At 37.4% G+C, this 16,132-nt stretch overlaps 1 protein-coding gene across 1 annotated transcript in view; it reads left to right on the plus strand.

The window, feature by feature from the left end:
- LOC112441535 (phospholipid-transporting ATPase IG-like) overlaps window positions 1-16,132 on the plus strand; it is a 167,529-nt gene that overhangs the window by 68,274 nt on the left and 83,123 nt on the right. The window contains 2 exon segments of the mRNA XM_059884533.1: window positions 6,961-6,985; window positions 15,577-15,657. Coding sequence (XP_059740516.1) covers window positions 6,961-6,985; window positions 15,577-15,657 — 106 coding nt within the window.

Consider the following 16,132-nt stretch of genomic DNA (forward strand, 5'->3'; position numbering starts at 1 on the left):
GCAAATCAAGACTTCAGATAAAAGTAACAAAAAAGATGTCAAATGACCTGATAATAGAGGCCAGGCCACCAGAGCACCCCTTCAAAGTCTTAAAGGAACAAACCAAGTCTTCTAGTACCTCCTTCAGATGTACACAAACTTGCCAGCCCCAATTGGCCATCTTCCCAAATTCTGGGAAACTTTACAAAAATCACAGGGGTTGGTACAAGTAGTGTGATAATTTGCAGTGTTCTCTCTGTGACTTACCTGCTATTGTGTTAGCAAATTTCTGGGTGTCGGTATGCAGAGGGTCCCACCTTCCTCTCCTGCCTCTGAGGTTTGTGATCTATATTTTATTCTGTTCCCTTTCAGCCTGGTTGGGCTTTGAGGTCCTGGGGCCTTCTTTAGACTTGCTTTCTATTTGCCTGTGTATTTTTACCCATTTCCTGAGGGTGATGGTAAATGTGTGGCTGGCATGTCTGTCAGCCTTACTGTTTCTCCAATCCTTAGAAGTTGTGTACCTCCCTGTTGATTAGTAACATCTGGTTAAGTATTGGGAATGCATGGTGGTGTGTAGATATGTGTAGTGAAAATGAAAAGTCACTTCTGAGGCCTTGTAGATGTGTCCAGTTCATCTCGAGTTAAGTTTGCCTTAGGAGAGATGCTGTTACCAAAAAAAGTGGAGTTCCTAAGCCCCAGCTTGAATTTTGTCTCAGGTTACCTTCTATAAATGGAAGAATCTCTGAATTATTTTTAAAAAAATTCCTGTTAGACTCGTGAATCACTAAAGGCTTATAGCACTTTCAGTCTGTCGACTCTAATAGCTACCCTGTGAGAAACTTGCTGCATTTCTTCTTCAGAGCCCCATTTCTGTAGCACTGAGGTCCTTGGGGTGAGGCATGGTGGGGAAGAGGATCACAGAGGGAACACTTAGAATTAATTGTTCCCGGTGAAATTAAACTGCTCAGTGGATCACATTTAGATAATGAAAGCTTTACCCTGAGCTTCCAAACCCAAGTCCTCACGGTCACTGCTTTTTCCTAAGCTTTGTACTTGCTGATTGAAGTGTTTTTGTGGCGCTTAATATCATTTTCCTATAGGAGTTTCTATTCAATTAAATGTGCTGCCATTGGGTAATGCCTGCCTAGAGATTACCTGCACACCTAGGGATGTACTTTGGATATTCACTTGTGTTTTGCTCAGGTGTTTGAGAGTATTGATTAATATAACCATAATTAAGCTTTAAAGGCAAGAAGACAAAATGCTCTGGCTCAATCTTGCTTCACTTCCTCTAACAAAGGAGAGACAGCTTCATCACTTAAGAAGATGCAGGAAAAGCAAAATCAGAAAAGTGCAATTTTTAAGACTCGTTTTAGAGTTATGACTGTAAATTAGGCATGAAGGCTATTCTTGGCTTGTTATAATGGGATGGGCTTAGAAGCCTTAGCAATATGACCACTGTAGAAATCTTAACCAGGAAGCTTAATACGCCGGAAATGTTGCCTGGCACTGGAGTGCTTCTAACCTTATGCAGAACTTCTGCCCTTAGTGGGCTTCCCTCATAGCTCAGCTGGTAAAAAAAAAAATCCGCCTGCAATGCAGGAGACCCCTGTTCAATTCCCGGGTTGGGAAGATCCCCTGGAGAAGGGATAGGCTACCCACTCCAGTATTCTTGACTTCCCTTGTGGCTCAGCTGGTAAAGAATCGGTCTGCAGTCTGGGAGACTTGGGTTTGACTCCTGGGTTGGGAAGATCCCTTGGAGAAGGGAAAGGCCACCCACATCCAGTATTCTGTCCTGGAGAATTCCATGAACTATTCAGTCCATGGGGTCACAAAGAGTCAGACACTACTGAGCGACTTTCACTTTCACTTTTCCAACTTTAGTATAGAAATGCTGAAATTTTTATGAAATGCTCTGTCTTTCATGAATTTGGCCTTTTAAAGACTGATTATACTGTTCAAAAACACTAGAGCTTCAGAGGAAAAAAATAGCTTTGGGGGTGGAATGTGGAGAATAGTTTAAAATTATTGCCAAGTGTTCAGATTATTAATAAGGATTTTTTGTTCAGTTTAGAGTAAATATAGTAGTCCTTCAATGTCTGCAGGGGATTGATTTCAGGACCCTCAGATGCTTGAGTCCTGTAAAATGGCATAGTATTTGCATGTAAGCTACATATGTCTCCCATATAATTTAAATCATCTCTAGATTATTTACAATACCTAGTACAATGTAAATGCTATGTAAATAGTTTTTAGGTGCGTGACAAATTCAAGTTTTGCTTTTTGGAATTTCTGGATCTTCCCCCACTCGTGAAATATTTTCAGTCTGATGTTGCTGGAATCCACAGATGTGGAACCCACCGATAAGGAAAGCTGTCCTCTTGCTTTAGTAACTCACAGAGAGCAGTTTGATGATCAATAAAAGTAGTGCTGTGATTGTTGGAGATTACATTATTGATTATTTGCTGATAACCCGAGTAGCTTTGCATGTTTTCAGGGCCTGTAATTTTCATTATCAGTGATCTGAATGATCGATGGGTAGTAGATGAGTATTGACGAAGAATCTCATTTTGTGAGCAGCTTAAAATGTTTGGAAGGGTTACTACTTGATGGTTATTTGCATTTTTTGTCTTTTGAAAAGCTAATTATTTAAATTATTTTGATTGCTTTAGAAGTATAGCATTATGCCTGGTGTACTAAAAACTTGTAGGGTGTTCATGAAGGTCAGTCATTAATTCAAAGAGTGAGGTTCTGTAACAGTAATTCTCAGTCCTGACTGCAAATTAGAACTGTCACTTGGGGAGCTTCTAGAAAAATTAAATAAAAAAACCCAGCCATTGGTATTATGTTTAAAGCCAATGTGTGGCCAGACTTAAGAACCACTGATCTATGATTAAGGGATAAATTCAAGTCTGCCAATATGTGGAATGGATGGAGAGGTGAGCTGTGTTTTAGAAACTGTGCTAGCTTTCATGATGACAGTCTTGAGTTCTCTGTTTTCCCTCAGTTCTTATTGAGTCACTGGTCTAGAGACAATCAAGAAACAAATTATACTTCCAGCAGCTTTTTTTTGTTTATGACTAGCAAAGGCATAGGATTTTAAGATTGTACTAGTTGAATAACAGTACCTTTTTACTCTCGGTTTTTGTTGTTGTTGTTTTTTAAGATTTATTTATCTATTTTATTTTTTGCTCTGCATGGACTTTTCTCTAGTTGTGGTGAGGGGAGGCTCCTCTCTAGTTGCAGTGCGTGGGCTTCTCATTGCAGTGGCTTCTCTTGTTGCAGAGCACAGGCTCTAGGGTTAGAGTTAAGTAGTTGAGATGTGTGGGCTCAGTAGTTATGGTTCATGGGCCTAGTTGCTCTGCAGAATGTGGGATCTTCATGGACCAGGAATCAAACCTGTGTGCCCTGCATTGGCAGGCAGTTTCTCAACCACTGGACCATCAGGAAAGCCCTACTCTGATGTTTATTGAGAGACTATGTCTTGAATAAATTATTGGAGTTTTTTTGTTTTTTGTTTTTTTTAAAAACAGGATTTAGTTTATAATTCAGGAGTACAAAAGGGTGATTTTTAGCATGAATAAGAAAATTAAATTAACTTCTGTGTTAATTCATATACTATAAATATACTTTTAAATATTTTCCACTCTTTTAATTGTAGTGTATATGATATGTCATTAAAATAGAATTGGTGCCAACTCATTTCAATTTTAATAAATGCCATTCCTAAGGACATTTGCATGGGAAGCACTTCAACACAGGATGGACTCCTAATGAATTAAAATTCATTACGAAGTGGCAGGAATCATACACTCCCACTCTAGACTACATTGTGTGCCATCCAAACAGGATTTTTTTTTATAATTCCTATTTAGAGTTTCTCTCCCTTGGCTAAGGCACCTACATTATTCAAAATTACAGGAGCTAAAACCACTGCTTTAACACTACATTGGCAGAAGTGGAAAATTACAATGAATTTACACATATAGTCAGTTTTGCCATTTTTATGTGAACCAAGCAACATTACAGAGTTGAAACAAATTCTACCAGAAATTGCGGGTTCATCAGATTTTTAGGTTGACAAACATGGAAAAGTCATCTATTTCACCCCACCCCAGACCCAGTCCTCAGGCAGCTCCAAACTCCAACCTGCCAGACCTGAGGAGACTTTGCCCTTTTTTGAAAAATCCTCAGGAGCATACATTCTACAACTTTTCTCAGGCTCCTATTTCCTCATCTAACAATGGTCATTGTCTGGATCTCCCACCCCCTCTCTCCCTCCCCAAACCTGCACAGCAATTTCAATCCATTTTCTCCTATTTAATGGAGATAGAGGTCACTTGAAAGAAATCAGAGGTGAAGTATGAGGAAAGCTCTTAGTAAAACTATAAATGCTATTTGCATAGCATTCATAAAATTCATAAAAATATCACATGCCTGAAAAATTGCTTTATGCTTGTACCTTCCTGTTGTACTTTGGAAAGTTATCTGCCACAGAAGAAAGTCGAAGACAATTCAGAATTGGGATAGTGCTACTTCAGTTTGGTTTTAGGTTAATCTGTGGCTACTGTTAACTGAGGAAAACAATCCGTAGTGGCAGTGCAGGAAACATCCCGCTTCACTGGTCTACCTCTTTCCTCTTCCCCCTTTTCATTTGTTGAATGATCTGAGAACTGGCATGAAAGGTGGTTCTGGCTCTATAGCCACTTCTTGTGTGAAAAACTAGATAGCCATGTGACTATTAAATGAAAGAATTTAAATTGTATTGTGTGTATGGACTTGACAATTTCTGGTCTGTTGTAGAGACTACAGTGGGACTGTAACTTGCAACAGAAAGCTAGGGGAGGGGAACAGAGTAAACTATACCTTTAAAAAGGTGAATTTACTTTTTGCAAAATGGATATTATGGGAAATGTAGTGCTCTTCTGTGTTCAGACCCTGTATATTACAGTTGCAAATAAAGTCAGTCCCTAAATCAAAATGTATATAGTTACCATTCAGGTAAAGATATTGTTTACTGGTTTCCAGGAGCTGTTTGAAAATTTACATGTTAATCACTGACCCTTAGCATGCGAAGGACCTTGTACAGTCAGTTGTTCTAATGCCCTGTCTTGGGGCAGGCGGGTGAATAGCAATTGTAGAGCATTGATGACTTTGTGACTTTTTCCAGATTGCCGTAGATTGAATTCCCACAAGCTCCCTTTTAGCCCATGCTGCTGCTAAGCTGCTAAGTCGCTTCAGTCGTGTCCGACTCTGTGTGACGCCATAGTCGGCAGCCCACCAGGCTCCCCCGTCCCTGGGATTCTCCAGGCAAGAATACTGCCCATACCAGGGTGTACTTCCAGTAGTTATCATTTATATACAGCCTAAATCTCTCCTACTTCAATTTATCTCAGTTACTTTTCCAGTGATTCCCTATCGATTTTGGAGGCCAGACCCCACTAGATAATTACTTAATAAACTTCAAATGAAAATGGTGAAGCAAGAGGTCTTACCATATTTTAGGGTAATTTTTTTTTCAATCAGAAAAATTATTTTCCCTCTATCTGTTTGAGGTACAGAAATTCAGACTGGAATACACCAAAACATAGACATTTGGAGAACTTTGCAACCTCTAAGTAGTCTTGCTTAAAATGATTATTTCAGGGGTAGAGAGTTATATCTTTGACCTTTAAATAGATTACTGAACATAAATCTTTGTGGCTATATACTTTAAAACATTTTAGGTTGTGGAATTAATGCTTCTTTTTTAAAAAAATAAGGAAATAAAGAAGTGGATATTGGTTTCTATCATACTTCCTTTGACTTAAATAAATGGTTGTCTCAAACATGTTAAAACAAGAGACTATTCCATTTAGAAACATGGTAATGACGATCCTATATGCAGGGCAGCAAAACAGACACAGATATAAAGTACAGACCTGCAGACTCTGGGAGAAGGCGGGGTGGGATGATTTGAGAGAATAGCGTTGAAACACGTACGTTACTATATGTAAAATAGATGACCGGTACAAATTCAATACATGAGCAGGGCACCCAAACCCAGTACTCTGGGACAACCCAGAGGGATAGGGTGGGGAGGGAGGTAGGAGGAGGGTTCAGGATGGGGGGACATATGTGCACCTGTGGCTGATTCATGTTGGTTGATGTATGGCAAAACCCATCACGATATTGTAAAGTAGTTATCCTCCAATTAAATAGATTAATTAAAAAACTTCAAAAAGAGAACTATTCTAGATTTATATAAGGAAGTATATTATCCTGATTTAAGATGAGAAAACAGAGTGAAGCCTCAATGAAATAAAACTGTGAGGTAAAAATGGACCTGAATCTTGTAGCTTCTAGATTCAGTGAATCTACTTTTTAAAAATACAGAATGGGCATTAGATTATATTGTGTGAAATGGGACTTTTTGGCAATAAGTTCTGAGAGATCACAAAAGAATATCTTTCCTTGAAAAGCCGAAGAATTGCAACTTTTCTTTCTAGAAATAGTTGATCACTCCATTAATAGAGGTAGCCATTCTATATTCCTGTGAAGCAATTATTTTCAGTTTATAAGAATTTTGCATTCTGCTTTCTGCTGTCTGATAATGAAATTTACAAGGTTGTCTTTAAACGCTTCTTGTGTAATAAATTAAATATTCCCAATCTGACCTTTTCTAAATTAGTGTTTGCTGTGACAGTGATGGTTAGATCCTGTAGATGAAAGAAAATGCTTGGCAGGAAAAATACTCTTTCTGTAGGATACTTCAATTTAAACATTTAGAATTGCAATGCTGGCCTCAGAGCAGTTGGCCTAAACAAAACTTTTACTAACAGTGGAGTTTGAATTTCCTAACAAGGTTTCTACTCTCCCTACTATTCTCTCTCTAGACAATAGCCAAAGATGCTTAGACACTTAGATAAGAATTCTGTGTTCGGTAGAAGCATGGAGAAATGTGATGAAAAACTGATCTGTTTTCCTCTTTCTCTTGGTCAGTGTGCTGGAGAAGAGAAGCGAGTTGGTACGCGCACAGTATTTGTTGGCAATCATCCAGTTTCAGAAACTGAAGCATACATTGCACAAAAAATTTTGTGATAATAGAATAATCTCATCTAAGGTAAGTTGTTTAACTCAATAGATGTTCATATAGTAAGCCAAATAATACTTATTTTTATTTATGCTGTAAGCTGAGACATTTATATATGCATTCCTGAATGTGCGTTTGTACCAATCATAGACCAACTGTAGTAGTTACTCCCACCAAAAGTTTCTTTAAAAGCATCACTTTGTCTCATTATAGCTGAAAGAGTGTTTCCTTGCTCTCCATTATGATTCACCATGCCTGTTGATTATATGTATGACTTTAAGCCTTAAAGTGTGCTAAAAGTGGAATTATTTACTTGCCCAAAGCTTCCTGAATTGCCCTTGTGTGGATGGACTGGGTTGTAAATAATTTACATTCTTCCAGAGGGTGTTATCTTAGAGTGACATTTGTATCTCTTTCTGTTCCATTGCAGAGCTTCTCAAGTACACTCCTGGTCCTAAAGGGTACATTCTGTTCTGTGCACTGCTTGAACAGTTAAGGGTTCAATCACCATGACTGTGTTACCATTTGAATAATCATCTTACTTTATTTAGCATTGTGTAATGCTAAAAGAAGTGGCCTGAAGACCTGTTTAAATCCTGGTCTGATCATTTACTAGCTGTGTGACTTTGGGCAAATTAATCTCTCAGTCTGAATGTCCTCATTAGTGAAATGGAGCTTATGTTCCATACAAGAAAGCATTATTTATAACTCAGTACCCAGTAGTCATCAATCTACAAGTATTAGTTTGCTAATCTTTCCCCTTGACTGAGGAGGTTAGGTGCTAGGTGCTAGATTGCTGGCACCATCTAGAGACTGCTGTGTCTTCTAGTATGGCACAGATCTTGATAATTTTCCTCGCTTCTTCATGCAGCATGATTAAGGTAGACCTCAAATGTTGGTGAATATTGGTTCATTGCATGTTGACAGACACTGAGGATCTGAAACACAAAGTTATACCCTTCCTTTGCAAATGTAACATTTTAATTTTCAAACATGTGATTTCTGTTTGGGTAGTGATATAATGCAGATAGATTGTACTTAGCTGGGAGAGTAGCATGTAAAATATGGACAGAATGATTGAAAACTGTGTTACCTAATGAGCAGATCCATTGGACTATAGAACACTCTGAGTTTAAATGTCTGTTTCCTGTTAATCTTTAACCTTGTGGCAGAAATTTATTGTCAGCTAGAAGTTTCTGTACCTGTGCCCAAGATAGTGAATAGTTCTTTCACCGAAAATTGTGACTCACCCTTAGTATTCAAGAAAACAGTCAGTAGTAGTCCTTTGGCTCAGAATCATGGACTTAATATAGAACTGAAACATCCTAAGAGATCCTCTTGTTCAACTCCGACTTTACAGATGGAGAAAGCAAACCAGAGAACTTAGTTAGTCATGGTCATGAAGCAAAGTTAGTGATAAGCCAGGAACAGAACTGCTTTATAAGATATAGTGGCTCTGAATAAAGAGCTGTTTTCATATCAGTGTGCTATTCGGGCTCCTCCCTCAGTTTTCTCTCCTTTACTTTAGGGAATTATTTTTTCCCATACTGCTTAATGTGGAAAATGATAAAGTGACACACTGATAGTCAAAGCGACTTTTCACTGAGCTAGTGAAAATCTACTTGTTGTAATATACCATGTATTTTTGCATATTAAAGGGACATATAAAACTCAGTTAATTCTCAACTGTTTTTGTGTTTCATAGAATATTTTTCATATTTTAACTTTAGTTTTGCCAGTAGTCAAAACAATGCAATAGGATGTTTTTTAAATAATAAGGAATTCATGGGCAAATACAAACTGGTTCTAAACATATTTGCATATACAGTATGTATGTATGTGTTTTAAGAAACCACAGTAGTGAATGCGTCTACATTGATAGACTAACACATCTTTTTCTTTGTAGATATTTTATTTTTACAGTTTGTCTAGTTAACTGCTTATTAACTGATCTGTTTTTCGTAATAGCTATAGAGCAGAAAAAAAGGAATGGACAGTATACTGACTTCACAAAAAGAATGAAATTTTAGTACAATAAATAGTTATAAGGGAACAGCATATAGTGTATTGGTAAAGAGCTTCACCCTTATAAACAGGGAGATCTGTGTTTGAAGTTAAAGTTATATAACCTTCCTATGTCCCCATTTTCTTATCAGTAAAATGGGGCTATTAACTACTTATCTCACAGGATTGTGATGCGGATAAAGTAATTCACAGAAACCATTGAAGCACTGTGCTTGGCATGCAATACAATTCAGTAGATGGTAACTGCTATTGTTATTTATATTTTTGTGGATTATTATTATTACTGGCAGTCCTGAGCAGTAGTACTGATTTCCTCAGTCTCCTGTGTTTCAAATATGCTAAAAGAAGCCTTCAGGTCCAGTTTGGAGAGAAAAATGTTCCATAATTTGACTTTCTCTTCCTCACATTGCCCTTTGGCTGATGATGGTATTTGCACCAGAATCTTTTAATTTGAAGAAATGTACAACACTTTTAATTGAAGAAATGTACACATTTGTAGCAAGTGTTGATTTCCTTTCTAAACCATTTGATAATAAAAATAACTTTCTCAGTTGGCTGCCTTTTGTTTGTTTACAGATGCCATCAGTAATGTAATATCACTGGGAATAAGTCCTGTTAATACAGGAACACTGAAAATAACACTTTGATAAAATTTAAGTTTTATTAACATAAAATTAGCATCTTTTCTTCTTTTGGGATGCACAAATGCTTTGTTTAGAAAAACTTGTTCTCTTTGGCCTTCCTATTTTAGTGCACTGAGCAAGGGACCTTTGGGAATCACTAGAATTTTGTAACTGGTACAAAACTTGGAAATCCCTTCTGCAGCAAAAGAAACTAGATCTTTAAGATCTTAGGTTCCATCATTTTTCTCTATTCTACTTTTTTTTTTTTTTTTCATTTTAAAACTTCTGAGCCTCATCTTGAAGGCCCTTCAGTGGATAAGAATCAGGGAGCTCCTCCTAACTCTTTGAAGCTATGCCCAAGCTTAAACTTAACTTCTCCTATGTGAAAGAATGTATTAAAGTTTCAAGACTAAAATTACACTAGCATTTTCTCTCATTTTAAAAATCAAAAGCATCAGTAGAATTTCTTAGACATGTCTTTGCATTTTATCAAACTCCTGAAGGTGCCTTTTAAGCTAAGTTACTAAATCCTAATGTAGTACTGTCTTGGTAACTCCTTTTGCCATTCTGAATTTATGGTAGAAAGAGTGATACTTTGAAAAAGCAGAAAGTTCTGCTTAACATTGGTAATGAAATGAAAGAAGGCTGCTGTGATGCTCAAAATTGGATTTACTGCCTACATCAAGGAGAGTTGATAATCACATGGTACAGTCATTTAGCAAAGTGAACAGTTATTCAACCTAGAGCTTTGCTTATTTACAACTAATCTTCAAGTACAGTTATTTTTGTTACAAATCGCATTCAAATGCCGGTAGTAAGAAAAGTCAGTGCTCCTTCACAACTGGTTGTTGATTTTGCCACTTTACATAATTAACTACTTCATTTTAGCTGGTATCCCTTTTCTCATGATACACAGAAATATTAGAACAAGTTATTTGGAGCTTTAGCTTTCCCATCAGCATTTTAAAGGCTAAATTGGAAAATTTTGGACTTTGGGTAAAAACAAGTAGTGTTCTAAAGTTTCCTTTTGTTTAAAATTTTCAGTTTAATAGACTCTCAAAACTGAGATTCCCTTCATACTCTCTACTTTAAATTAGGAAGTTATTTATCAAAGTTACAAGGTTTGATTTCAAATTAAATTAGATGATAGGTGTGTGAGGGTGGGGACCCACAGTTGTTTCAGTCAAAGGCCACAGTTGTGTACCAGTTGTTTAATTCACTCTAGGGAAAATGAAAATGCATTGCACATACTTGGGAAGTTGGCATTTTTCTGAAGAAACTTTGAAGAAAATGAAAGTGAAGTCTCTCAGTCTTGGTCCGACTCTTTGAGACCCCATGGACTGTAGCCTACCAGGCTCCTCTGCCTGTGGGATTTTCCAGGCGAGGGCACTGGAGTGGGTTGCCATTTCCTTCTCCAGGGGATCTTCCTGACCCAGGGATTAAACCCAGGCCCTCCCTCATTGCGTGCAGACGCTTTAACTGTCTGAGCCACCAAGAAACTTTTAAAACGTGTTCTAGATGTCAGGGTTGCTTTTTTAGTTTAGGCTTGCATGTTAAGATAGTATAGAAGATCCACTTACTGACTTCTCTGAGCAAGAACTGACTTTTGACCCAAAAAATGTCCATTTTCAACATCATGTATGAAACAAATGCTCTAAACATTTTCTTCCTGCGAGTTAACATTATTTTTGGTTTGTGGCAACTAAGTCTGAGAGTTCACATTTTAGGTAAACAAGTCAATTTGAATAACTTGGTATATGCAGCTTTCATTTCATTTCAGTTTTAATTAGAACACTATTTAAAAGTAGGCTTCTCTTAGTCTGCATTGAAATAATGTATGCTATATTGCATTTGTATTATAACAGAGACAAGAAGCTTAATTTACTTTTTAGTTAGAGCAGTGGAGGAAATGGCCAAACACAAGTTTAGGTCAACATTTCTTGTATACCTTCTACATGCCTGAACACTGTTCTAGCATGGAAGGGAAGGGAGCTTATGTTTTATATGTCTCTGACCTCTTAGTAGTTCATGATCTGATATAGGAAAGAAGAGGGCATGTAGTAATAGTTGCCTATCAAGAGACTGACCAGAGTTCCTCAAGGAAGCAGTTCATTTAGGAAGTTAAAACAGAGGGACACAGTGGGGGCCTAGAAACAACAACAAAAATGTTCCCTTCGACATGTTCACACCCCACAGAGGACTCTCACAGTCCCAATGTTTGTTTGTTTAATTTAAAACCCTTTACTTAAGGAACAGAAGGTCAACAAGCCAGAAGCTCAGCTGTTAGCCTGTTGGAGTTTAGTTTGTTGTTTTAGAAAACTGACCTTCAGTCATCGGGAGTTAAGTGCTCATCTGAACTAGGGCAGCTTCAGAGTGACTGGACCTGTGGTTTTGATCCTTTTCTTTTTGGTCACAAGCTGCCTTGGGAATCTGAAAACTGTGGACTCTCTTCTCCTAAGTGATACACATCCACACACAAGTTGAATGGGCTTCCCTGAGGCACTTCTATGAACCCTGGGAGAAGAACCTTCTAGGTGGGCTGTTGGTTTGTAATGCAGTTGCTTCACTGAATATATTTGCCCTCCATTCATCTTTCTATTCTTTGGGTTTCCCTGAACCTTGGGCCTATACACCTTTTAAAGGGAGGTTAGTAGTAAAGCCCCATCTATTGTATCATGCTCTGCAACTTTGGCTTTTTCGGTCACCTTACCTAATAAATATTTTCTCACAAACGGAGACCGTGCAAGTATAAACTTAGATCTTTAGGTTAAGAAACATTTTTTCTTTCTGGTTTCTGGTCTTTATTAAGACATCTAGAAAATCCAACTTTGGATGATTTTAAAAATGCCCTGGTCCTTGAGCTTAACGTACCAGTGAGAAAGTCTTTGTGATTTGACAGCTGGCCCAAGAGTTTTCTCCTCCTGCCCGTGTACAATTTAGCATTGAAACCTTTACCCACTACCTGTTATCAAAGTACAAGGTTGGTATGTTGTTGATTAAAATGTAAGCTGTCTATGATCTAAGGTTATATGTATACCAAGGCTGTCATGGAGGTGGGAAACAGTGATAGGGACAGAATTTTATTCTGTGATGATGATAAACTTTCCAAAGCTTAGCACAGCCAGAAAAATTAATTTAATTAGTTCATTCATTCATCCAACTAATTTATTGAGTGTCTACTTTATGTTAGGCACTGTGCTAGGAGTTGGAGAAAAATAATAAAAAGACTAGATGAATAGTCCTTCCCTTTTAGATCTCAGTGCCTCTTGAGGGAGAGACTTTAATTAAAATATGCACACATATAATTATTCACTGAAACGCGTGATCCCAGGGAAGTATAGGGTGATATGAGAGCAGATAACAGGGAACCTAATTTAGATTGGGCCAGGGAAAGCAAAGCTGAAGGACAGATGGCCCAGTTAGAATGCTCCAAGTGAAAACCTGACTCTTGCAGAGTGTTTTATGCTATAACGTCTAAGCACAACACTTATTGTCTGTGAGGTTTGGGTTTTAACATGCTTTCAAAGATATTGTGATAATCTGGAATCTTTTTCAAGTTTCCTTTCTAATAATCTTTTTTTTCCCTCCCATATAGTATACACTTTGGAATTTCCTCCCAAAGAATCTGTTTGAACAGTTTAGAAGAATTGCAAATTTTTATTTTCTTATAATTTTCTTATACAGGTAAGAGCTCCATTAGAAACTTCATTTCTTCAAGCAGATTTTCAGTCCATTTCTAACCTTGAAATGCCCTGTGATTAAAAAGTTGTTCATGGCTTATTATAATAACACTTTTTAAAGTACTAATATATTTTAAGCTGTACTCAATTTTATATTTGAGACTTTGTTACTTTTTTTAAACTTTCATGGATTTCATATCTTTGTTCATCTTAGACAAACATGCATTGTGTACTTTTTATATATAGTGGTATGTATGAAAATTGAAAATAGTTCAAGTTAATAAGTTTCACTTTGTTAAGCACCTGTTTCAGTTTAATTGAAAATTTATCACTTATCTTCTTGATTACCAGTTTTGATTTTCCTCATTTATTTACTTTAAGGATGAAATCCTTGTACATTGGTTTGCTTCTCAGTGTTCCTACTAATGTTTTGTGTTTTAAAATTTAGACATTTTTAAATTTCATTTTCCATCTTTCAGTCTATAAGCTATTAAAATCTTTCCCTTGCCAGAATTACCCTTTGAAAATTTTACTACATTAAAGGTATTTTTTTTCTCATTTCATTGTTTTAAAGCAAAGCAAAAACATCCCAATAAAATTGCTCAAATGCCTTGCTGATCTTAAGTGCTTCTGTTTATCCACTTTGAGTAAATAGTACTATAATTCAATTTAGCCCTGCAAGTTAAAACCAGTCTGGGTTGTGATATGGGGAAGAACCAATTTCAGTCATGAATGATGGGACATTTGAGGCGGAGCTCCTCTAGATCAATGGTGAGATGTCTTATAGAACAGCATAGAATAAATAAACTGTGTAGAAGATTATGCACACAATCATTCCACTTGGCATGCAGCACACTTCAGTTCAGTTCAGCAAGCACCTGTGTGCCAGGCAGTGGTCCAGATAACAAAGATTTTAGCAGGTACAGTAAAGATCAAGATTGCCTTTTCTACCCAAAAGGAATTTTACGTTATAGCCAAAAAAGACAATCATGTATTCACTCAATTTAATGTGGTAAATGTCATAAAACTAGTATGAGCAAAATTAAATTCTGTGCGGACACAGTGGAAGTTATGATTTTTCTTCCTACCCAAGAGAAGCTTGAGAAGACTTCAAAGAATAGGTGACTTTAAGACTTGAAAGATTAGAGAGCTTATGTGGTGAGGAATCCAGACTGATATCTCAGTGTGTGCAAGAAGGCACAGAGCTATGTAAAAGGAGAGTGACCCCATGATCCTCTTTGCCTCAAATTTAGTTCTCTTTCAGGATTTCCTATTTCAATGAATGACAACATCCACCTAGCCATGTTAATCAGATACTTGGGAGACATTTTTAACCACCACTTACAAGAAATTCCTTACCAGTGTTGCTTCCTAAATGTCTCTGGAACTTCTTTTTTTATTTGCTGCTACCACCTTTGTCCAAGCCATCATCTCTTACCTGGATAAGTGTACTAGCCTCCTAAATGGACTCCCTCCCTCCACTTTTGTTCCCTTCCATTCCATTTTCCACAAAGCAATGAGAATGACCTTTTGGAATGTGGTTCTGTTCACGTGACCTCTCCTTGCCTAAAAGCTTCAATTATTTCCCACTGTTTGTGAGATAAAGAATGAACTTTATCTGGAGAGCCCTGCTAGGTCTGGCCCCGTTTCCCCTCCAGCCTCTTCTCACACCACGTGCTCTTTTGCTGCTGGCTTCCTTTATTTTCTCACATGCCCTCCTCCCATAGAGACTTTCAATATGTGCCTCACTGCGCCTAGGATGCCCTCCCTTCCATCTAGTTAACTTCTATATACTCTTCAAATCTAACTTGTTTTAATGTCTGGTTTTCACTGTAAGTTGCCAGCTCTTATGAGGGCAGGAACTTTTCTCCATCTTGTTTAAAATAAAGCAGCATCTCTAGACCCTGGCTGATAATAGCACAAAGGCTGACAGAATGGTACTCAACAGAGTACCATTGAATGGATATATTTCAGTCTAGGGGTTAGTCCAAGCTGGCATGAAAACTAAGCCTAAATTTAGAACTATTTTCTTAAACTAACGGCTAGGTGGATTGCTTTTGTTTTAAGGAAAGTTAGCATTCATGCTGCTACTGGGATATGTTTTGTTTACATTTTTGTCTGAAATGTTTGTAGCATGTAAGTACTGCATATTAATGGTGGTTTTTCATTTTACTCTCAATTTACTTTCTTTACTTAGGTAACAGTAGACACACCAACTAGCCCAATTACCAGTGGACTTCCACTTTTCTTCGTTATAACTGTTACAGCCATCAAGCAGGTAAATTTCTAATTTACAATTATGCTTGCATTTCAGTCCTGTCTGACATGAGAGTTTATATTTTGTTCTTATTGAAAACCCATTAAAATGGTTATAAGACACATCTTTAATTTCTTTGCTCCTTTATTACTATTTTTTGGAGGGAGGAATGTAACCCTAAAAGGAGAGTAGGTAGAAGGTACACCTCACTCAGGGAGTGGGAGGTAAATTTGTAATGTGCATTGCATTTTTTAATGTGTTGTATCTGTCTGAAAAATTCCCATTCTTGTGGACTTTTTAAATTGCCACCTATAGCAGAGAACTCAAGAGTGTGTGTGTGTGTGTGTGTGCGTGCGTGTGTGTGTGCACGTGCGCTAAGTCACTTCAGTCACGTCCAACTCTTTTGACCCCATGGACTGTAGCCAGCCAGGCTCCTCTGTCCCTGGGATTCTCCAGGCAAGAGTACTGGAATGGGTTGCCATTTCCTTCTCTGAAC

The sequence above is a fragment of the Bos taurus genome, unplaced genomic scaffold, assembly GCF_002263795.3.
Source record: "Bos taurus isolate L1 Dominette 01449 registration number 42190680 breed Hereford unplaced genomic scaffold, ARS-UCD2.0 Super-Scaffold_1723_ScbfJmS_2085, whole genome shotgun sequence".
Classification (NCBI taxonomy): domain Eukaryota; kingdom Metazoa; phylum Chordata; class Mammalia; order Artiodactyla; family Bovidae; genus Bos; species Bos taurus.